Consider the following 24,726-nt stretch of genomic DNA (forward strand, 5'->3'; position numbering starts at 1 on the left):
TCGCCGTAACAATAACACTATCAGCTCGGCATAGTGACACACGTGGCAGTGGCGTAGGCTGATATTTACTAATAGAAAAGCTATTTCCAGAAAAATTATAAAACGAATACTAAAAATGACTAAACTAAACAGTTTACTTATTTTGATTCTAAAATAGACACACTGACACGAAACAAAATTTGAAACCTATAGCTAGGAAAATTTATTGGCACTGTACTAATTCCTGTTAATTAACTATTTTGCACAATCATTCTTAAATTTTATCTGAAAAGCTTTATCATATTTATGTCTACTATAATTAGTCCAGAAAATTTTCTCATTAGAATTAGACTCTATTTAAATTAATTTAAACACGATAAAACCTATGGCAGCCATTTTCTCGAATTATTTGTTACATAATTTTTAATTATATCATACAACCGTACGTTGCAATTAGCAATTATACACCGTGTGGAGGTTGCTGCGATTGGAGACCCACCCTAACCGCGTCCCATCCACCCTCCTTTTGTATAAGTTATTATTAAATACCACCTCCTTTTAATGTACATTTGCAACGCGGTTAGCGATCAATCGCTATGCAAATGGGCAGTAAAATGAATTTTGTAAAGAAATCTCGCGAAAAAATAAAATTATCTTAACAATATCTTACGTAGCCAAAAATTTACTTAATCTACTAAGGGTACTAAATCTACTTAGTCTATTTTAAAACTAATTTGATTTAAAAATTACCCATCCAACTAGAAATCTATATACATTTAAGGGAAATTATTCCTACCTATTAATAATTGAAACATGTTTCACCCTACCTATGTAAAAATTTCATGGAGTTTGTAGAGATGTTACATAATGTATGTACCTGAGAACAGAAATGTCTCAACCTGCCTATGTACAAATCTAGTAAAATTGAATCCATGATACATCCAGAAACAGAAAGAGCACAACGACACAGCGAAACAAATCCAAAAGTAACCAACATCGTAGAAAATGTACATCTTTCAACCTGCCTGTATAAAAACCTAGTGGATCTGAATCCATGTGACACATCCAGAAACACAGCCAAAATACCGATACAGGGAATCATCAAATTCAGAGGAAATCAACGTGCGACACACGCGTACATGGCAACAAAAAATTCTGTATGGAAAAGAACTACAGACACTAGAACATCTGAGACAAGAACATACAACACACAAAAGAATAATATATCGATTAACACTAAAAACCTACCAGAGCGGTGACATTTATTTGAAAAGCGGTCATTTGACCGCTATCGATAGAAATAAGTAAGTATAAAATGTCAATGGGTTTAGTATTAATAAATCTTACAGTATTAATAAATCTTATATATATATGAGAGAGAGAGAGAGAGAGAGAGAAAGAGAGAGAGAGAGGGAGAGACATACATATACCACTTTTTTAATAAGTGGGACTGCAGATGTTTTCCAAAATTTTAGATCTGTAACAAAGTTGTATAATTGGTTAATAATAGCATATAATATGGTTTCATAACATCTCTTCATTTTATATATATATTTTTTATCGCTTACTTTCTTTAACTAATATTAACATGTCCGTATTTCCATCAGCGTGATACGATACAAATTCTCCAAATCCACCATCTAAATATCTTCCTAAAATCGTGAATCTAAAACAAACTTAATAAATTTATAAAAGCACACTAATTAAACATTAATTATCCAATAAAACATTAATTAAACAATAACAGTAATCAAGACACATTTTAATGAAATATTATATGTCTTGTGGTGTGGTGAAACCTAAGAATACATTTTTAATTTATACAAAATATTAACTTTAAAAAAGAAATAATAATGCTCTAATGAAATATTAATAGTTTTGTTCTTAATGCTCAATAAATTTCAAAGTTGTCATAAATAATGATACACAAAGGATATCTAGAATATCTACAGATCAGTCATGAAAAGCACATGTCAATACCAAATAAATTCAGACTTTACAAATGTACATATTACTGTTTATTTTAATGACAAACGATCGATTTGCAACGACAGAAAGATAAATATAACATCCATTATAATTAATTTTTATTGTCATTAAAAATGATGAGTGAAATATTTTATCTTTCTCGTTATCTTTTTCTATTAAATGTAGAAAAAGTGAAGGATGTGTCAATTAACTGAGAAAAAAGTGAGCAAAATATCGCGAAAATATCCTGGCAATGTGCCAGGGTCTTCTTTATAATTAATATAAATTATTGATGTATAATATGCTGATATATTCGCAATACTAGTTAATCGCGAGATGCGTCATAAAAAAGCAATACGCGAACAGTCACCTAAGGTCGCTTTTTATGGCTCGCAAATTTAATTTATGCACCTAAAATTTACATACGCAACAGTAAACTAGATTTTAGAAAAAATGATCTACTTAGGTGCAATGTCACCATAGTGCAATGTAGCTTTTTCAGCTACTTAGGTGACCCTAAGTGCAAGATCATACTTCTATTTATGAATCAATCAAGAAAAAACGAGCAAAAATATCGCGATAATTGCTTGCCATAATTGACAGGGCCTTCTTTATAATTCGCAACACTAATTAATGGACTTTTAGGGAAAGACTTTATTTTATTTCCACATTATCTTGGGTATTTTATTTATTAATGTTGGCAACGCTATTTTAAACACGTAGTCTTATGTATCGCAATACTAAAGAAACAATCGCGATTAACATTTGTACGCAACTCTAACGCAAACCGTAATTAATCATTCATAACGCTAAAAAGTGAATCTGCGATTTGCCCAAAATAATGTGGCCAAGCATTTTAGCGGATAAAGACAATATAACATAAAGTAATGGCTTTGCATCCAGAATCCAGTACTTCCGAATGCAAGAGTCATTCGTTGCAGCCCTCTTCTCTGGGCCTCTTTGGCCCATAGCCTCTTCTTTCTTCAGGTGTAATGCCCAGAATCTTCTTAAACTTAAATCTATGCTCGAGATTCCCCAAGCACAACCCAAAAAGTGATGCAACAAAAATAAAAAACATTAAACGAGACAGCTAACAGCACGCAAGACGAGCAATGACTTAAAAAATCGTTGTTCGTGCAAAACGTGCCAAATCTCGAGCAGCAAACGTTCGTTTCGATCGCGACCGTGAAGGATTCGAAAAATCGATAGGGTAAAGTCAATAGCGAAAGGCATTCTCCGTTCACGCCAGTTTTACCGTCGATGATTCAAATCAGATTTCCTGAAACAGGTTGAACCACGCGAGAAAAAACGCGCCTGTCCGATCGGTGACTGTGGTCAACCTGCCCGGCCCTACCTACTTAAACCTAGCACACAATCATACCAGAGTAAACTACCTATCTACCTAACGCTACATTTAAAAAATGGCAAGAGTGTCGTACCAACACAAACATACAACACACGGAATAGTCGCGAACTTGCATACAATCTCACACTCTCTAAACTTTATACATACCATATATTGCAATCTGACGGATACTGCTGATCGTTGTACATTGCTATTATTATAAGTAATAATAATATATGTAATGGAATGAATGCAATAGTTAATGTTTAATAAAAACCGATGTATTCCCACAGTCTAATCACACGTGTGGTAAATACGTCGTATAATACGCTAGGACATCAGATTGCAAAAAGATCTTATAAACTAGTGGGGAATTATCATACCCATCACCTTTTCCCCACCCAAGTAGCACATGGGCACGTGAATGAGGTCCTGGCAACGAACATGAAAAAGAAACCTGAAAATCCTGATCTAAATATAACGATTAGTATAAAAACAACGCATATCAACTTTTATTCGGTTTGTTTTATTTTTATTATTGGATAGGTGGGATATAGGGGGAGGGGTAGGAGAGTATATAGACACACAATAATATTCGAGCGATTTCATCATCAAAGCAAATGTTCTAAGGTATCAAAATATCATTCAGTTTAATGCTTCAATTTCGAAATCAACTCATTGAAATAAAATTAAATGTTTTCTTACACATGTAATTTAACATAGTTTCGATAAGCAACTAAATAGACTTTAATATTTTCAAATCTCTAATTGCACCAAATGTAAATTCATTAGATAATTTCTATTATATGATATTAACAGGAATATTAAGTGACTGGAACATTTAATATTCTTAATAAGTGTAAAGAGTGTAATTAATAATGATACACGTCATATTATTAAATGTTTATATAATAATTATAATTGTCAGAGATACGAAGTCGGAGGACATCCGACTTCACCACTGCTGCATTAAGGCAGTATATGATATTATTCATTTCGTTATATAAGATCTATCAAAGATATGTAAAAGGTATTTATGATTATAATTAGTTCTAATAAAAATATTTAATTTGTGTAAATATTCATATATAATTCATTATTTTTTTATTTACTAACATTGATACTGGACGTGTATAGGTCATAAATATTATTTTGCTCATATTTATTTATTTTATAATTATCAATACTATTAGTACTATATTATTAACATTATATTGTAATATTTAAAAACGCGAAGTGCAGGAAAACGTAACCTGATCTAATAATTGACACACGTAAGATAAAGTTTAGTGCTCACAGGTGTAATTGTATATCTGTTGTCACTATGCTCGTTAAACAAATTCTATATAAATACAACTAGTCACTCGTATTGATTCGAACCTTTTATCCTACGACATGATGAATGACTAGAGGAACATGAGAGCATGCGACTCACCGACCGTAGATCGATGATGCTGCTCATGTCTGGAAGAAGTCATCAGAGATGCTTGTGATGTCTGGAGGAAGTCATCGAAGATGCTGCTGATGTCTGGAGGAAGTCATCGAAAATGCTGCTGATGTCTAGAGGAACTGTTGCTGCTGCTGTTGTCTCAGTGAAGTCATCGAAAATATGGCAATGCCTAAAGAATGTCATATTATAAATTAAAATTCATGTTACCACACAATGAATCAGTTAAGAAAAAATATTAAGAAATGTTGCTTACCTCTAAGAGGACATCATGAACGTTGTCGTCAGAGTAGAAGTAGTAGATAAATCCATCGTAGAAATAATAGCTGTAAAACTTCGAAAAGAACGAAACTATTAAGATTAAGTTTACGAAAGTGGTTATTAAAATCTAGAGTTTCATAATTAAACCAGAAAAGATAATTACATTTTTGGCTCCTGGAGCACAGCAATATCCATTTCAGGCAGGTGAAAAAAATATTATAATTTACGAAGCAAACACTGACTCTAGTCTCGCGTATAATTTCTATGAAAGATTAAATATAATTATAATTAGAGCAGCTGTGCTCTAAAAAATATAAAAAAATTAAACGCAGCAAACACTGACTCTACCAACCGCATTGCGCGCGGTCATCAAAATTTTCTGGAAGAAAACAATTATTAGATGGGGGACAAAAGGTAGAAATAAATGAGACATCATTTTATTTTTCGTATTACTTTCCATTTTCTTCGAATGTTTGTTCAAGAAAACAACTTTCTACTAAAGCTACTAAAGCTGTGTGAAATATCATGTATAAGTATTATAAAATATTTTCAAATATTGCAAATTATTAATTAATAATACATGACTGATCTATCTCTTTGACACCATTTGTCATCAGAATTTAAAACATATTGAAGTTTACTAATTTGGTAATTATATCATATGTTATGACTATTCAAAAATTTCTATGAGAACTATTAGTAAGCTAATCATTTATTACTCATTGTATATATTATAAATTAAAGTTCAGATTTTACCACACCATGAATCAATTAAGAAATGATATAAATGTATACATCCGAATACCTCTGTCACGTTTAAGATGTATCTTTTTTAATAATAAATTCAATATTACCGTAAAATCTCCATAAAAATATGATTTCTACTACTTCTATTCCAATCCTTCGCATTTGGAGTGTGTAATCAGTTAATAATCTATAATAATACAAAATAAAACAGTTGTAATCAGAATGTGTAACAATAAAACCAACTGTATTGAAATTATACAATAATCAAACTCAGATCACGTTTCAAAAGTGCAAAGAATTTACAGAGTATTGTAAGAATGAAATGCACGAATAACAAATAGGCAAAGAAAATTCGAACAATTGATTTACATTTAGAATAATAATAATGTTCAATATATAATTAATCAAGAGTAGGTATCAGGTGAGTAAAGAGTTAGTAACGATAAAGATGCTTGTAACTGTATGCATCTGATGCAACTGTAAATATTCTGCAGTCGATAAGCGGAGAAGTAGCGTATCTCAGAAACAGCGAGACAGATTCGACACGAACAGCAGAACACACAATGACAATTCGTACCACTGCGTACCTCTATGTGTGATGCACGTCCTCCCCACTTTGCCGCCACATTTGTAGATTTCGAGCACCAAATTGAAATTTGCTCCTGGAATGCAATGTACACCAGCGAAAATATAATTTCCAGAAAAAATTAACAATCGATTCAGAATTAACACATTCTAATAACACAATTAATATCAAAACCTTTAATATTGGAAATGAAATTTTATGCACTACACAATTCCTTAGCAAGCGTAAGTGTAAAATTTCTACTCGGATATTTCTCGGAAAATACTAAATAATTTGTATAAAAAATTATAAATACGCATACTTCGTTTCACATATTAATCTTTCCGTCGTATTTTAGATATGCAAACACTTTTTAGTTAACTTTAAAATGAAAATTTAGAGTAAAAATGAAAAAAGACGCCACCGCCATTACAGCTTTTCTTCAACTAATCTACAAGGAATTTGAATCTCGACGCATGCGCGTTCAACGTTAAAGCAGGGCACCCGAAGCAAACGAATATATTTGACAAAATGACAAGATTTTGAAAATTTTTGGCATAAAATTTGAAATTTGATCAATTGTACTCATATATTTCTCCAGCTGATGATTGTTGCGCTGCTAATCGTTCCTCGTACAGCTTGTTCGAGTCAATCCAGTTTAATAAACTATTCCATTATTCACATTCTTTACTGTAGCAGGTACAGTTTATGTTTAACCAACACCAGTTGACTTGCGAATTTTTTAAAACAGAGTTTAATGAACTGTAATTGTTTCATTCCTATATTCTTCCCTCCAGCAAATTAAGATTAACAATAGCGATTGTGTAAAAAATCCGTGCCCTTATATAGCCAAACGTAGAAGCAACCGTTAACCAATCAAATGTTTCGTTTGAAAAGCCTTAACCAATTAGAGTTGAAACGAACAATAGCCACCCCGTGTCGATGCTGCGAGCGATCTGATTGGTTAACGGCTGGTACTCACGTTTGGTATATAAAGGGCAATTTTGTTTGCACAAACTTTAATATCAAACTTGACTTGCTAGATGGAGAAACGTCAGCACTTGCACTTACACTTAGTATATAAGGACAGTTAATTTCTTTTATAAGCTTAGGCTATTTTTTCAATGCAAGCTGATAGAACTGGTTGGAAGAAACAACAATAACGCTAATGAATATTTTGAATATATGAACCTATATTGAATAATTTACGTCGTAAATGATAAAATCATATTTCTTTTATACTTGTGTTTCTTTTTTAGCATTTGGACTTAACGATATTCAATTTAGTACCACGTAGAAAGAAAAGAATATTTGTGCAAGATAATATAACGTAGCTGAAGTCAACGAAAATCTATCCGCGTAGAGTAAGTGATTAGTAGAACTGTTGGAGGGAAAATGGTACCAACTTCCTCTAAACAAAATATAATAATACTTATGTTTGCCAACAAACTTGAACGAGTCGATAATAAATGAAGTACAATAAAAAAGAGGTTGTATTCAATGATAACTTCCGCAATAGGAGGGTAGATTGGACGCGGTTAGGGTGGGTCTCCATTCGCAGCAACCTCCACGTGGTGAGACCCAGGCACTATTTATTTAATATATAATTATTAATTGCATCATATAGTGATACGATACAATTAAAAATTATATAGTAAATAATTAGTGGCAAATGGCTGCCATAGGTTAATTTAATTTAAGTTGATTTAAAATATAACTTCGTAAACCTAATTATAGTAGATAAATTTTCTAAACGAAACCGTTGGTAATGATTCTTTTGAATTTAGAACTAAGTGTTCTATGATATTTTAAACATTACGCTAGTACTAGTAAAACTACGTTTAGTTTTAGTTCTAACTATTCTATAGTATATAAGTAACGCTAAAAAGATATGATGGTTAAATAGAGCTCTTCTACTTTGGGATTCTTAGATAAATTGGGTAATTGGTTTATCTTATATCTCGTCTGTGCTTATTTTATGGAACTTCATATCGTATACTCAGAAATATTAATCGTGCAAAATGTACAGGCATTGTTGTGTTCTCTACAATATACAGAGAGAGAGGAAAATGTAGGTGTTACCTAGATAGTAATCATTATTCGTACCCTATGTAAAGTTTCCAAGTCCTGCAAAAAATTTAGAAAATCGTAAGTGGATCGCAAATAACTTTACGTAGTCCTACGTAGTCCTTAACATGATATGGTTTTCGAGAAATTAACCCATTCGCTGCCAAGCCCAGATTATATGAAACTATTTCCATTGCCATTTATATTTGGAGTGGTATTGTTTACCAAAGTTCTGTAAATATACTGTAAAGCCAGTATATTATAATATATTGAAAGTAGGACGAGTATACTCGCCTTGGCAACGCCCAACACCCTGCCAAAGACGAGTATACTCGTCCTTGGCAGCGAATGGGTTAATTAATTTTTCGCAAACGTTACAAAGTACCCAGGTCCACCGACGAAGAGGTGACTACGCAAGGATTCATCCCCATGTCTCTAATCCCATCTACCCTTCATGACATCCATATGTCCTGGGTACAGAAAGTGCTGAGAACTGACTCTGCTTGAATTTAATTTGTATGGAAACACAGGTTCGCCGTTAGCAAATGTGGTCGTACGCCACTGCTGATAAGATTCATGAATGGAACTTATGGTACGGTGGTACTGGCATTGTGCGATTCACGTAGCGTGTTACGCTCTTGTTTAAAACGTGCTGGTAACGCGTGCCGTCAATTTAGCTAACCAATTCGGTCATAGATGGCTACGGATCTGCTGACACTCCTCGTAAGTGGCAATACATTGCCGGTATCGTGTCGATACCATTTTGCCGTCTGTTGTCTGTGTAAATATCAATTCCTTCAAGGAATGATAGTTCTTTCTTTTGGGATTTTCATACTTTTACGTCTCTGCGTTAAATTTGGATAAAATTTTTCCCTCATTTTTAAATCGTTTCGCAACGACACTGCTTTTACTGTCCAAATCGCTATCACTTTCGCAATTGGTATTATTATAAACGTCCAATAACACATCAACGTATATTTCTCCATTGTTGAAACATTTTGAAGGATATCTCATAACTTGCAATAAATCTAAGCAGTGGGGATTCGAAGGCAGCGAAGGATAATCTGAAATTAACAAACCAAGCACCTGCTTAAGAGATTTTAATAAAAATACTGGTAAATTTGAAAGATAAAACAGTGGAAGTATTCTATTCATCGATTGTTTCACAGCATCAATATGTCCACCTGTACAAATATCATAACAATATGTTACAACTCCTTTTGTTACAATATCCGAAATAAATTATACGTACAACATATTAATATGTATAGTTTAATAATTATTAAACTGTATTGTATAGTATAGCTATAAATTTAATATATATTGCAGAGTTTATACCTGCTTCTAACGATAAGTCCTGTTAGTTTTTCTTATCTTACCAACTTTAAAATTTCCGTGTACAACATGACCAACAATTATTACGTTACAGTGTAATATTTTTTACTGGTTGTTTTAATGCCAGTAGATGGCGTTTGGGAAAGCATAATGCTCTTATTTTGTCCAACGGGAAACTCTCGTACCATTTTAAACTTCTCTTTGCTCACTTTTTGCGTTTAATATCTTTGCGTGCATTTACTCGTTTTCTTAACTAAAATTCGTTACCTTTTTCTAGCCTTTTTTCCCCCTATTAGTCGCGTCTTGCGACAAACAGGGGATATTATGAGTGTATTAGTCGATATTATTACGTTAACTCTGTTTCGTTTGTAATTTCGTACCCATGATTAGTTTTAATATCGACCGCTATTAGTGTCGTAATCTTATTCTACGCTGAGTCGATAATGTCGGTTGCCACATAAAACAGATAACAGTTTCTCTGATCGCAGACCGCGTGATGTAAAAACACGGTAGAGAGTAACAAATTCACTCGCATGAAGCCGGAATTATTTACACTGTACAATTAAGCCGCTATAATACATGGTACAGTGTGATTCGTATTGCAATAACGTGTTTGAAACGATTTTGGTGTCTGATATCGTTAAAAGAGGTTGATACGCTATGACTTCTTTAATACAGCCTAACTTAAATGCTGATGTTTATAGAAACATGACAGCAGCAGATAGACCACATGTTTTTAATAAGCATCTACAGTGTATTTCAATTTATAATGGTAATAAAATCCGGAGTTTCCATAGCTTATAATAAATCTTGAATTTCACATCGATGCGTATAAAATTTGTTGCATTACTGTACAGCTGTAGAACATGTGTACATTTTTGTTTATTTCTAGAAACGAGTGCTATTCTTGGGGGTAGTAATATGACGGATCGCTATTGGAGTGGCACCCTTTGGTATTACAACGATATTACAGATTTCGATAGGAACAAGGCTCACATTGCCACAAGAACGGAAAGCGGCATTTGCGATATTGTTCCCATAGAAAGCGACAAATTTGTTCTTGGAGAGGATAGTGGAGCTCTACAAATTTTTCATTTAGTTACAAAGTCCGATGATTTGCAAGAATTGCAATGCATAGGCTACGCTGCTTTGCACGATAACAGTCTCTTAAGTCTTTCCATGTTTCATGATAAGGAACATTTAGTTTCAGGTGGAATGGATTGTTGGTAAGCTAGTTAATGTATTTCCCATTAGTATTGTTAATTGTGCTTAGTACAGAAATATTAACTATTTTGTAGTATAAAAATATGGGACATATCAGAGTTAATGGCGATACAGTCATATGGTTATGCCCACGCGGATATAATTAATTGTGTTCAAGCTAAGCCTGGAAGTGATTCAGAATTTGTGTCGGTATCGTATTGTGAAGCGTTACTGTGGGACAAAAGATTATCAAAGCCAGCTCAATGTATTCAAATATTAAATTAACATAAACACTTGCGCACACTGTTAATATCATAAATGTGCAACTAAAATCTATATTTTCATTCGTTAGGTATTCTAAAAAAGGACTCAGATTTAACAGCAGTAAGTTGGAATCCCAATCTATTAAATACTGTAGCAATAGGTACAGATGATGGAAGAGTTGTAATAGTTGATGCCAGAAGGGGAGGAATAGAAGTGTTAGAAGAGTCGTGCTCCTTTCCTAGACCAGTACATAAACTCTTGTTTAATCCAGATTCAGAAGGGTAATGATAATAAACTGATAAATTAAAAATACATTAGTATATGATAAGAAAGAAAACTAAATACATGAATAGTACTTCATTCAGTATTTGTGTAGAAAAAAAGAAGCCAAAATGCATAGTATCATGGAGCTTGCCACTTCATGAAAAATATAAAATTTCTTATCAACGCAAACCCGAATCTATGACGAAAATTTATATCAATCAGAATAATGATGGTAGAAACAAATTTGATATTTTTCCTCAAAAACTAATGCATTGCACGTACACTATGCGTTCTGGTTTTTTTTTATTCCGTAACATAAAAATGTACGAGTTCAATTTTGCGTTTTGCTGTAATAAACTACATAATGCTTTTATTACATAAACAGGTTACTAGCTGCCTGCTGTGATGATGCGGCCGTGAAAGTGTTTGATATAAACAATCATCTAGCGCCAGTATACCATGACGAACGTCATTGTGACTTTGTGCGTGGTCTTACATGGTTTAACAATAATTTGTATTCTTGCTCTTGGGACAGTAGAGTATTGAAACATGCAGTAAAGATTTGGAACAGTTAGTAACTTATATTAATACAACTATGATTTATTTTCTTTATAAACTAATATTATATTTTGTGTTCCTATACATAAAAATAGATTTTTATACCTCGTGCATTTGATTATTTTGTTTTACTTCCATTCCATATAATGAATACTCTTTTGTATTATACGTATTTATATTTCTACAAATTACTTGTAGTTCTATAATTGTATTCTATAATATTATATCTTTGCAATAAGTGAGAGAAACAAGGAGAGCAGAATATTTAAGAATATATTTCATGTAAAATACTGAACATATAAAAAATATTATTCATACTAAAAAGTTATTTAATAGCAGCTGTAAATTTAACCAAGAAATGCATTTGAAGAACAAAAATATTCTAATCGAGAAAATATGCGAAATTAGAAAATAAAAATAGTAATATAAATAAAAGAGTGCTTCGTAGTTTATTTGCAGTACATATTGTATATGTATTGCCATAAAGTAGTTACAAAAATCAGTCAAATTTCTAAATTATAATAAGTAATATTACATTTATACTCTCTGAACATTTCTAACTCTATTTTAAAAAAATGTTATGATAAATTATGTTTGAAAATCGAAAAATACCCATTTTTTCATAAGAAAATTTTGTTCACGTAAATGAGTATGAATACAATGTCCTGAGAATGTAATTTGGCATCATTGATGCAACAGAAAATGAACATACCGGATAATCCATAAATTTTATCAAATTTGTAATTTAACCAATAATGATAACGAATAATTAACTGTCTTTCATATGATCATACGTATATATATATTATACATATATGTCAATAATTAAACTGATATAAAACGTATTATAATGTATATTAAATAATTAATGCCATATCGTTTACTAGATCATTTAAATTTAAATTTTCATCTTTAGAATAACAGTTTTACTGTTAGATGTAAATTATACTAATGTTTCTAAAAGGCAATGCTTCTTTTTATTTTTAAAATTGTTTGTTTTTTTTATCTTTTATAGTGTTTCATATTAAATCTCATAATATCTTTCTATTGTTCTTTAAATATCAGGTGTAACTTTTGCGTTAAAACCAAAAAAATAAAGATATTAAATTATTAAATATCTAATTTTTTTAATGTTTGCAAATATAGATGTAAGAGCAATTAAAAAAATATGAATTCAGTATCAATCTGAAAACAAACATCGTTATATTTATCTTACAAATTATTTGTTCTTGAAGGAAATAAAAAATCTGCAAATAAAATACATTATACAAGCATAACATAAAATAGATGCAAATGAATTAAAATTGGTATATAAACATCACATACCAATTTATGTATGTACACGTAATATGTTACGTTTAACAGTGAAGCTGCTCTGAATAATGATCTACCGATATTACTTTTAATTTTACAAACATAATTCTAGTATTGAAATTGTAATAGTTTAATCAAACGACGTACATGAACTTTTTTTCTTCATAGAAATTTTTCCTTAGTGAAACGAATATATATGAAAAAAAAATATATTTTATTATGGACTTTGTATTCATTGATGTAATTCTCCCTTGTATGACTTTAAATGCAACATAAATTTGTAGAAGAAAAAAAAAGAAAAAATAAACAAAAATGATTTCAATCGTACTATAAATGGTTAAAAATAGATTGCACATAGATCATGAAAAATATCAAATCGTTATGCACGGAATCCTTAATGTTCATTGATTAACAAAAACTTTACATTGTTGTACAGATAATTGATGACAATGTTTTATGCCACTGTTCCATTAAAAAATTACAAGAATTAATGAAATTGTTATGTACAATTCATATTTTTATGTAATGAAATATAACTGCATTATATATATAATCAATGCAACATGTAACTCTCATATGGACATTTATTATTTTCCGTTAATCTATGTGATGGGTTCTTACATAATTATTATGCAGTTCATATTATGATGTCTTTTTCCCTGTATTAATCACTTTTCAACCAGTTCTTGAGCATTTAGTTCTTTACAATCCAAATTCTTTTTCATCATCTGCCCGTATATCACCGTATCTCCAAATATTACGTCGATTATGCTTTGCATCTTCTTCAGCTTTTTTATATTCTTCGATCTACAATGGAACAACGTGAACAAATTATTTTGCATACGTGTGAACATCGTACACATTGATATACATATATGATAAACCATATAACAGCATAAAACAATAACTTACCAATTTAATGAGCCTCCTATCGCGTTGGTTTTGAACGAGTAGCAATCCATCGGAGATAAGTCCTTTCGCGATATCCTCATTAGTAGAAGAATCTACCAATGTTACAGCAGTAACATTATTGTTTAGTTTATATTCTGTATTTAACAATAGAATCTTATCCATTACATCTTCCTTGAAGATTTCAACCGCTGCCTTTTTGTCATCGTTCTGAAAAATTGATAGATAAAAGAATTACAACATATCGATTTGAAACTGTAAAAAAAATTAGACATTTTGTAGTCACGTAGTTCTTTGAGGGAAATACTTGCATCGTTGGGAAGAGCAACACAAGCGAGAACATGCTCGTGAGCATAAGGTTTATCGGTAGCAAATCTTGATGGCAAGTCCGCGATTCTTGTGACATTAATCGATTCTCTGTTACCGTAGTCAACGTAAAATACGCTGACATTTGTACCAGAGATTTTCTCGATTTTCACGCGATACCATTGATCGTCACCGGTGAACTTAGCAACCGCTAAGTCACCTCTGATAGGCTTGTAAGCACCAGGAAGCGGAGGATTAGATGCTAATTCTTGGCGTAGTTGCAAAAGTAAATTCTCCAACATGCTACGCTGATCAACGCTTTGCGCGTAGAAATGAAGATCTTCGGTGACTTCGGAGAGTACTACCTCTTGGTAGTCAATCTTTCTTTCTGCTATTTCTTTGTCACTTTCATTCTTCTCGTTCTCGACTTGTACTTCCACATAATTCTTCCACATCTAATGCATGAAAAATAATTAATCGTTACAGAATTATTGTTTTAGCTGATACCTTCACAATTCTACTTACATTCAATTTCTTTGTTTTGGCCCTTTCCTCTGCCGCTTTAAGCGTTCTTGTTAATTCTCCAAAATCAGGGAAAGTGACTACTTCTGCGAGCCCTTCTTCAACGAGTGCAACGGACATGTTGACGTCGTTTACTGTCAACCATCCGATGAATCCACTTCCTTTAGTCTCTGTACTTTCAATTTTTATTTCCACGTCCCTCTGGAAGCAATGTTCCCTGGTGAAAGCTAATGCTTTTTCACCATATTCATCCGCTTTAATAGTCCCACCACCTGGTAGCGATCTTTGACATCGCGGAGTTCTAATGCCAGCCAAAACGAATGTGATGAGTTGATCTTCTTTTGGCAAAAACAGTTTTAAGCGCGAACCACTTGTGACGAATTCAACGACAGCTTTAATACCCTGCGCTCGTTTAAGGGATGTTAAAAATGCCTTTGCCTTTGACGGGTCGTTAGAAAGATCCACTAATCTGTGTACAGGGATGTCTTTTTTTGCGTGTAAACCGTGCTGAGACTTTTCTGCTTTGCTTTCCGCAACTTGCAACAAGTTATAATGGGACGATCGTTGATCATCGTTTTGCCTGTACTTGATTACTCTTGCTAAACCCCGTGCGACTAAGGCTTCCGCGATATTCCTAAAGGTATAATCATGTTATGTAAAAAAAAATGAAGACAAAATAATTTGGAAACAACTGAAACATATTACAGCGTACGTTTTACCACAAGTAACAGTGCAACATAATTTCTCTGGAAAATTGTCTCGAGCAGGTTGAGTGTAGTCAACGACAACTTTAACGTTTTTCCTGATGAATTTCTCACGTAAAAATTCACGAGCCTCCAACATCCATGGAATATCATAAAGAGGTTTAAAATCTTTTCTGGTCGCGTTATTGGATTCTTCATTGACTTTTTTCTCTCTAGTCGGTGGACGAATACTACTCAGAAACACTTTCTTGTTTTCACCATTTTGTGTCCTGATCATAAGCGCGTCGGCATTCATGATTTCAACGACGGTACCAGTGAACTCTATTTGCGGACCTGACGGTTTGTAATCTTTCCATAAACGTAAACGCGCTTCCTTTGCAGCTTTCTCTGCAAGATAGAGTTTCTCTGCCCCAGCTCTGCTGTTATTAATCGACCAATCTTGGCATTTAGCGAAACCTTCGCTCAACAAAATTTCAGCAATATTTCCTGTTGGAACGTAAATAAATTTCTGGTATTACTTATACAGTTGATCGTAAAAGATGATATTTTTATTTTACCAACCCTTTGGATGAAGGATACTGCCAATAAAGTTGTTGTTATTAACAGATTCGAGAACAATTTCGACATCTCTGTGCAGAAGTCGGGATTCCACAAAATATCTTGCTTCATCCGCGTAAGGATCACCAACTGAATTCTCACGCCTTCCATTTGGCCATCCAGGACATCGGACACCCGATATCATTAATACTACGTTGTAAAAATCTGGCAATAAGAGTGCTTTCACCGTAGATCCATCAAACACAAACTCTATAATGGCTTTTATTGGCTTCTTCCCAAATTTCTCAACTAATTTGCGAGGGTCATCTATGGTCCATTTTACATCGCGTATGTGTTCAGAATTCGGTGAATCTGACCACTGCCCTTTTTTAGCTGCTTTAGCTGCATTTTCCAGTTCGATCAATCGACTTTGTTCAGGTGTAGGATTTCTAGTGTCTTTTTTTACGGTTACCAAACCTTCAGACACCAATGTTTCGATCATATTTTCTCCATTTTTATCTACAATTACCGGTAGAATTAGTAAATCAGTTTCTGTTCGATATAACGATGCGCATAAATTTGTATGAAATTATATACCTTTTCCCAGCCACACGGTACCGTAAGTTCTATTCGTATTAATAGATTTTTCTGTAGCAAAAGTTACATCTTGACCGATAAGCTTCTTGCGTAGAAATTCTCTAGCCTCCCAAGCGTACGGTTCATCTTTGCTTTCATCCGTGCTAAAATAAAAGAAGCTTGTAAGACTAGAAAAAAACAGTAAATAATTCAACTTACCTATCGTTTCCTTTCCATCGTTCTAATTTCGGAGCAGTGATATTACAAAGTGTAATAGTAGCTTCCGGAGGCGGACCGCCCATAGGTTGTCCACGAATAACAATGGTATCCCCCGAAAGAACCTTTGAACAGAAAATTGAACGTTTAAAAAAAGAAATAAGTACTAAGACAACTATTCTTTATCTCTCGTTAAAATTATTCTTACAATATAATAAAATGTTACATTTTTCATACAAGATGGGGAACATAAAATTAAGCGTTACACAAAAACTTGTAGTAACATAGAACGAAAGCAATGGACACTAAATAGATAAAAGATATTCCTCCACGAACAACAGTATTCCCCAGGTATTCTACATCTTGGAGCGGCGATGAATAATTAATAGTTAAAAAGAAAACAGCGCACGACGTGAAATTGGCCCAACGTAGGGACCATATGTTTTCCACGCCGATTATTTGGTCCAACTGCGTCGAACTCGATCGCACACATGTCAAAATCTGAGGTTATACATCGCGATAATCAGAAAAATCGTTGCTCCAACTGGACTAAAAATACCTCTGCCCAAACGGATCCTCGAAATCCACGTACATATGCACGCGTGTACGCGTTCCAGCATTTTACCTGTTTTACTACTCCGTGTCTTGGCCCCTGGGATGCACTCATCGTGTCGTTCGTTTACCCACGTTAAGCACCAAGAAAAAATCTATAAGACCCTCGTCTGTACCGTGCCGGTAGTGCGGTTCGGTGAATAGAATATTTTGTGTAACCTGGCCTGCGGTTTTTCCCTCAATATTCGTCAGAAATTCAAGAAAAATTTGACATGTTGAATTCGAGTGGAGAAACTCACGCTTTCCACGTATTGTGGAGGAGTCGGCACGAGCGCAATCTACACAGAAACATCGTCCAAGTACGTTTGATTTGGTGGTGATGTGGCAACACGCAACACTTCGACAATCCGCAGTGTCGCGCTCTATCGGTCAATCTACACCGATGGTTCAATCGGTAGAAAAAAAGGGTCATTGGAAGAAAAAAAAAAAAAGAAAAAAATGTTTAAAAAAATTTGAACGTAATTGGTGAAACGTATCGACTTACGTGCTTGTATAAAGAAGTATAACGCTTATTACTTATTGTTTATAGTCTATCTAGATCTTCACATACTCTCACATATATATATATATATATATACTACCTTACTTAATGTTTTTTGTTATTTTTATAAAATAAACATTAATTGTACATCTTACAAATGGTTGATGAGTATATTTACTGTCTACTGTAAATACGCTTGAGGGTATCAATAGGAGATTCGTATCACAGAATAAATATTGTTTAAGTAAATTTAAGTACATATATACTTCAGTTGCAATAGAATTCAATTTTTACTTATAGATTGTAATTTAAAAAATAATCTTTTTTGTAAGGACTCTTCGAAGAAATTGATTTGAATTTATTCGTTGAATAGTGCTCATATTTTCAGTGGAAATATTTTGTTTCACGAATAGTTAATAACTGAAGTAACATAAGGGACTGAGGAAATACACTTATTTAAATACGCAAGGCTGTTTTTATTACGCACAAAACTGTTTTATAACGACTTCATTTGACTACATCACGATTTCAAAATGGAATGATGAAAGTGTGAGAAATGAAATCGTAATGACCTAAAGAGTACAAAAACATAAAATGGCAATGCAATTGCATGGAAATGACATCATAAAAAAAGAATTTAGGGACAGAATCAAGTGGCAGGCTCTCGATTTAAAGAATAGTATTAGTAGAATCCTCGGAGTAACTCTTAATGCTTTATCTCATACTTATCAAATAAATACACAGCTATTAATTACTACTATTCTACACTTGAATTAGCATGACACCTAATTCTGTCGCGTATAGAAAGACAAGATGAAAAAAAGAAAAAGAGAAAGGTCAATACTTAATTAGGGTTAAACTGTAACAGTCTTTCTACATCCTAGAAGTCTTTGGATTTAGTTAAATAATTTTAAATGGTAGCGAGACAGAAGCCTTAATCTACTTCTTCCATCCTGGATGCTTCTTCTGTGTCACCTTCCAACGCAGGAACTTCTGTTTCCATTTTCTCGTCTTCTACGTTTGGTGTATCGTCGTCGTCGAACCCAAGACCAAGCTTGATCATCCTGTATATTCTGGACGCATGCACTTGTGGATCTTCAAGGGCAAAGCCTGATGATAATAACGCAGTTTCAAACAGAAGCATGACTAGATCTTTCACGGATTTATCATGTTTGTCCGCTTCAGCCTTTTGCCTCAAGTTCTCCATTATCGGGTGATCTGGATTTATCTCTAAATGCTTTTTCGCTGCCATGTATCCCATAGTGGACGTGTCTCTAAGAGCTTGCGCTTTCATAATCCTCTCCATATTTGCGGACCATCCGTACTGCGATGTGACAATACAGCACGGGGAATCGACTAGCCTGTTGGATACCACAACCTTTTCTACTTTCTTGTCCAAAATATCCTTCATAACTTTGCAGAGATTCTCGAATTTCGCCTTATCCTCCTCGCGCTTCTTCTTTTCTTCCTCATCCTCGGGAAGCTCCAAACCTTCCTTCGTTACAGAGACCAGCTGTTTGCCATCGAACTCCTTCAGTTGCTGTACAACGTACTCATCGATGGGTTCTATCATGTATACCACTTCGAAACCGCGCTTCTTCACTCGTTCTACGAACGAACTGTTGGCTACTTGCTCCTTACTTTCACCAGTGATGTAGTAGATGTGTTTCTGGTTCTCCTTCATCCTACCAACGTAGTCTTTCAGCGAACACATTTCGTCTCCAGACGCAGACGTGTGATACCGAAGTAATTCAGAAAGTTTCTTCCTGTTCTGACTGTCTTCGTGAATACCTAATTTGATATTTTTGCTAAACTGTTCGTAGCATTTCTTGTAGCTCTCCTTATCTTCTGACAATTCGTCGAAGAGCTCGAGACATTTCTTCACTAGATTCTTCCTGATGACCTTCAAGATCTTGTTCTGTTGCAACATTTCACGAGAAATGTTCAATGGAAGATCTTCGCTGTCTACAACACCCTTGATAAAGTTAAGGTACTCTGGAATAAGATCCTCACAATTGTCCATAATGAAAACCCTACGTACATACAATTTAATATTGTTCTTCCTCTTTTTACTTTCAAAGAGGTCAAACGGAGCGCGTCGTGGAATGAAAAGTAATGCACGGAACTCCAATTGACCTTCTACCGAGAAATGCTTGACAGCAAGATGATCTTCCCAATCGTTTGTTAAACTTTTGTAAAATTCGCCGTATTCCTCTTGAGAAATGTCATCAGGATTTCTGGTCCAAATTGGTTTCGTTTTGTTTAGCTCTTCGTCTTCCGTGTACTTCTCCTTAATGGTCTTCTTCTTCTTCTTCTTTTCATCTTTAGGCTTGTCTTCGTCTTCGTCTTCTCCAACGTCTTCGATCTTAGGCTTGTCATCTTCAGCTTCTCCTTCTTTTGCTGGTTCTTCTTCTTCGTCTTCGCTAAGTTCCTTGTCTCTTTCCTTCTCGACAACGAGTTTAATTGGATAACCAATGAACTGAGAGTGTTTCTTAACGATTTCCTTGATTTTAGACTCTTCCAAGTACTCGGTTTGATCCTCCTTGATGTACAAAATGATCTTTGTACCTCTTCCAATTGGTTCTCCATTGTCAGGCCTCACGGTGAAGGAACCGCCAGCAGAGGACTCCCACACGTACTGCTCATCGTCATTGTGTTTCGAGATGACTACTACTTTGTCCGCTACAAGGTAAGCCGAGTAGAAACCCACGCCAAATTGACCAATCATGGAAATATCTGCACCAGCCTGCAGAGCTTCCATAAACGCTTTTGTGCCAGATTTAGCGATGGTACCCAGGTTGTTCACCAGATCAGCCTTCGTCATGCCAATACCACTGTAAGAAATAACATTTTGCTATTCATTTCCACGTGTATGTAAATTAAGAAAGCGCTTACATGGACTACAAATTTTCACCATGCGTAAAATTCACATTTCCAACAAATTTAATCCGTATAATTTATTATTATTAAAAAAAAGAGTTAGATACTTACGAATCAAGAATAGTCAATGTACGGTCATTCTTGTTAGGAATGATCTTGATGAACAATTCCTTGCACGTATCCAATTTAGACGGGTCCGTGAGAGATTCATAACGAATTTTATCCAACGCCTAGAACAAACAAGAAAAACGTTACTCGAAATTCGTCTTTATCGCAAAATTAATTAATCAACGATGTAACTAAACGTTTAGATAAATCTCACTTACATCAGACGCGTTCGAAATTAATTCTCGAATGAAAATCTCTTTGTTCGAGTAGAAGGTGTTGATGATCAAGCTCATCAGTTGTGCAATTTCCGCCTGGAAGGCGAAAGTCTCAACTTCGCCGGCATCGACCATGGTGACGTCCTCCGGCATGTTCTCACTAATTTCAGGTCACGTTAAATTGTACACCGACGCACAAGAGTCGAACGGAATAATTTGATTCGCACTCGAGTTCCGGATCAGTGAAGCACGTATATACAATTGCAGAGGAAGTGTAGTTACGCGTAACGTTCACCAGCGACCAGTACTCACGCCGTCAGTTTTCAGACTATTGAATCCTGGCGCGCAGTAGCCGCTTTTATCGAGCTTTGAAAATTCTAGAAGGCGCCTGCCGGAAACCCGCCCGATTTCTAGAACGTTCTATCAAGAATGCTGTTATAATCGATACCCATCGCTAATAGATGGCACGATATCTAAAAAAGAACGCTTTGATAATTGATAAAATCGATTGAAAAACACGCTGCTTACGGGACTAAGAACTTACTCGCGGGGCGAATGTAATTAAAGTCATACTACTGAACGGTTGAACGTAGTACTCGGAAGTGACGACATGGCTACATATGTCTAGAAACATCGCGATACCTCCGAGCTAAGAATTGAGAGAAGCTTATGCGGCAAATATCGAAAATTAATACAACGACACGTATATATGAATCATAGACATGACGCTGTTAATTGCTGTGGACATGGCATTTTTTAAATCTGTTCACGACGTTTTTTATTATAATCGTACCTTGTATGGTTTTATTTGCGATTATAATTTGCATTTTTTTGTTACATGGACGTTGGGATGTAGATTTATTCCGTACAAAAATAATCTGAATTTTTAATATACCTAAAGAAAATATACGGTCACGAGACAAGTATTCGATGTTCCATTCGGGGGCAATCGTTTTCGAACCAAATTCATTGATTTCTTGCAAGTGTGTGCGTGAGCACATGTACTCGAGCTGTAGCTTAAAATTTATTTTAAATACCAAGTATTCTTGTAAAAAATTGAACGCTTTGAACTTTGTTCGAAAGTGTACCGAAAAACTGTTTACAATGGCTAGCTGTAGTTTTATTCTGCTTGTACAGTCAGCTGCTTTTGTACAACGATGTTAAAAACTTAATCGATATTTCTTGATACTTCCAAATGTTCTCTAAATGGGAGTATATATATTAAAATTTCCAAAATTAGCTATCATTTTGCTGGGAGACAAAGATCGAAATGTCGACGATTTTATTGCTTAAAAAAGCAAATGCGAATTGCTGCTGAAACTCTCGAGAGATTTTCTACTATTTTCTTGGAATAGATTATTTGTTTTTATGGAGTGCAAAAAAATAAGTATGGACAAGACGGCCAGGTGCGATCAATGATACTGTGGCCCGGCACAGCCGTAGTGGAAATGCTGTAGCTCGCACAACGTTCATCTTATTTCTCTATATAGTTTTCTATTAATTTGGTAAAGAGACCTTGAAAATGTAACATTTTTTTACAATCGTTTCACACTTAACGAAGTCTGCAAATACCAAATATATATTTATATATCACAATACGAAAGATAAACATAGAAATACTAGAAAATTCTCGCACAGATAGAGTTACACGGAAATGACAGCGAAAAATAGTGAATTGGAATAACAGATGATAAGCTTTAACATTTAAATGTTGCCTGCACTTTCGATATCGTATGTAAATAATTATACACAAAGATATAAAACAGAAGAATATTTGCGCGAATGTCCTTAACCTTATATTATACTAGGTCCATGTTCTAACTTCATAAAAACAATGTAAAGGAAATAAGTGTTGGGATATAGTATCATGTTTTTGCATTTGTTAAAATACCAGTAAAACAGTAGGTGAAATTATTCCACTAATTATAATATATGTATATATGCACGTATGTACAAGATTGATGGATGAGAACAAGGAGTAAAAGGTTAGGTACAGTTGTTCAGTTTATTTCTTGTGTTGAAACAGCATTCTCTTGACTGCAGCACTGACGATTAATTAGCACTTGAAGATGTTGCCTTGATCGATGAAATTGATTAAATACTCTACTATTTATATCTGGTAGTAATTATCTTGAAATCCATATTTGTTCGAGTCTTCTCTAGTTAAAAATGTCCACGTACGTAATGCGCATACATATGCACACATTTTTGTACGATATGCACGACTTTCTTTATGTAAGATACACGCATACGTGCATTTTATTTTGCATAAAAAAGCTAATTAATTCGAGAGGCAGTAATTCACTGAAAAATAGCTCCTAAGTGAGGAACGTTAAAATGTTGATAGTTTTTTACATTTTTAGAGTGGGGCTTTATAGATGGAAAATATATATGTGTACATGAATTTAGAAGTAACATATAAAAGAAATTAAATCAATTTGTAACGACAACTGCTTCTAATGTATTGACTTTCTTGGTTTTAAATTACCTTGCCATCTACTGGTAAGAATTATGTACACTTGTTAGCAATGTAAATATCTTCGCTGGATAAAACAGGATTTTCTGATCATGCAGTTGTAGAAGATAAACAATTTGATGCATTGTATAGTATTGGTATTTTAAATCCATCTTTTTGCTAATCAAATTCATCCTTTTGTATATTTGAATTTGAACTTGAATTTGGATGTTTTAAATAGTTGAACGTGTAATCAGTTTGTCACAGCTTTTGTACAATGTATAAAGTTACTGACTTATTGCAGTACTACTACGTATTCTACAAGCTTTTTTATAAAACTATCGTACAGTTATGCTGATTCATTATACCATTGGATCTGTGCAATTGAACTAGACGTCACACAGGATAATATCTATATACATCTTTATATCGTAAAAGAACCTTCAACAAACTTAATCGTTTTAATATATGGGAAAAAAATTCACCATATTATTTTCAGCACGATAATTATTTATTTAATAGCTATTGTTCAATAGTTAAGCTTTTATGGTTTACTGCAATAGCTTAATAATCCTTCTTCCTCAAATAAGTAGACCTTTTTCTTTTTCAATTGTTAGGAAATTAATTTTCTTTGATGTTCTTCTAACTGTCTACTTATTAATTTTTTTCTCCCAATTACTTTCTAATAACTTTACAATCATTGATGCCATTGTGCTTCTTTAATTCTCTTTTGACTCAATAGGATAATTTTGAATGTTTCTTGTAAACGCAAGGATTTTACAGTAAAGTTGCTTTCATAGCTTTGGTACTATTGATTAATTGACAGGAAACTTTCTTGTAACTTACTACCTTAATAATTATAAAATAGAAATTCTATTATTTTTCAGA

At 33.8% G+C, this 24,726-nt stretch overlaps 3 protein-coding genes across 3 annotated transcripts; 1 reads left to right on the top strand and 2 right to left on the bottom strand.

Moving 5' to 3' along the window:
* Positions 1-10,253: 10,253 nt before the first annotated feature.
* On the top strand, positions 10,254-12,121 carry LOC143431394 (methylosome protein WDR77). The gene is made up of 5 exons (XM_076908103.1): positions 10,254-10,486; positions 10,607-10,940; positions 11,013-11,182; positions 11,270-11,462; positions 11,831-12,121. The coding sequence occupies exons 1-5, from the start codon at positions 10,375-10,377 to the stop codon at positions 12,018-12,020; spliced, it is 999 nt and encodes a 332-aa protein (XP_076764218.1). The 5' UTR covers positions 10,254-10,374; the 3' UTR covers positions 12,021-12,121.
* A 1,555-nt stretch (positions 12,122-13,676) lies between these two features.
* Positions 13,677-18,015, bottom strand: Tudor-sn (staphylococcal nuclease domain-containing protein 1). The gene is made up of 9 exons (XM_076907629.1): positions 17,713-18,015; positions 17,091-17,212; positions 16,893-17,035; positions 16,320-16,814; positions 15,767-16,244; positions 15,058-15,688; positions 14,538-14,987; positions 14,230-14,436; positions 13,677-14,124 (listed from the first exon to the last, which is right to left on the bottom strand). Exons 1-9 carry the CDS (start codon positions 17,752-17,754, stop codon positions 14,020-14,022), a joined length of 2,673 nt encoding a protein of 890 aa, XP_076763744.1. The 5' UTR covers positions 17,755-18,015; the 3' UTR covers positions 13,677-14,019.
* An 858-nt stretch (positions 18,016-18,873) lies between these two features.
* Positions 18,874-21,673, bottom strand: Hsp90 (heat shock protein 90). The gene is made up of 3 exons (XM_076908014.1): positions 21,387-21,673; positions 21,172-21,290; positions 18,874-21,014 (listed from the first exon to the last, which is right to left on the bottom strand). The coding sequence occupies exons 1-3, from the start codon at positions 21,534-21,536 to the stop codon at positions 19,115-19,117; spliced, it is 2,169 nt and encodes a 722-aa protein (XP_076764129.1). The 5' UTR covers positions 21,537-21,673; the 3' UTR covers positions 18,874-19,114.
* Positions 21,674-24,726: the final 3,053 nt, after the last annotated feature.

The sequence above is a fragment of the Xylocopa sonorina genome, chromosome 17, assembly GCF_050948175.1.
Source record: "Xylocopa sonorina isolate GNS202 chromosome 17, iyXylSono1_principal, whole genome shotgun sequence".
Classification (NCBI taxonomy): domain Eukaryota; kingdom Metazoa; phylum Arthropoda; class Insecta; order Hymenoptera; family Apidae; genus Xylocopa; species Xylocopa sonorina.

Excerpts from the sequence above, each read along its gene's own strand:
- LOC143431394 (XM_076908103.1), top strand. The coding sequence starts at position 10,375 with ATGACTTCTTTAATACAGCCTAACTTAAATGCTGATGTTTATAGAAAC. Across the intron at positions 10,941-11,012 it reads TCAGGTGGAATGGATTGTTG|TATAAAAATATGGGACATAT; the intron begins GTAAGCTAGTTA and ends ACTATTTTGTAG. Across the intron at positions 11,183-11,269 it reads ATTATCAAAGCCAGCTCAAT|GTATTCTAAAAAAGGACTCA; the intron begins GTATTCAAATAT and ends TTCATTCGTTAG.
- Hsp90 (XM_076908014.1), bottom strand. The coding sequence starts at position 21,536 with ATGCCGGAGGACGTCACCATGGTCGATGCCGGCGAAGTTGAGACTTTC. Across the intron at positions 21,291-21,386 it reads TAATTTCGAACGCGTCTGAT|GCGTTGGATAAAATTCGTTA; the intron begins GTAAGTGAGATT and ends TGTTTGTTCTAG. Across the intron at positions 21,015-21,171 it reads ACATTGACTATTCTTGATTC|TGGTATTGGCATGACGAAGG; the intron begins GTAAGTATCTAA and ends TATTTCTTACAG.
- Tudor-sn (XM_076907629.1), bottom strand. The coding sequence starts at position 17,754 with ATGAGTGCATCCCAGGGGCCAAGACACGGAGTAGTAAAACAG. Across the intron at positions 16,245-16,319 it reads CAGTATCCTTCATCCAAAGG|GAAATATTGCTGAAATTTTG; the intron begins GTTGGTAAAATA and ends ACGTTCCAACAG. Across the intron at positions 14,125-14,229 it reads ATAGGAGGCTCATTAAATTG|ATCGAAGAATATAAAAAAGC; the intron begins GTAAGTTATTGT and ends GTTCCATTGTAG.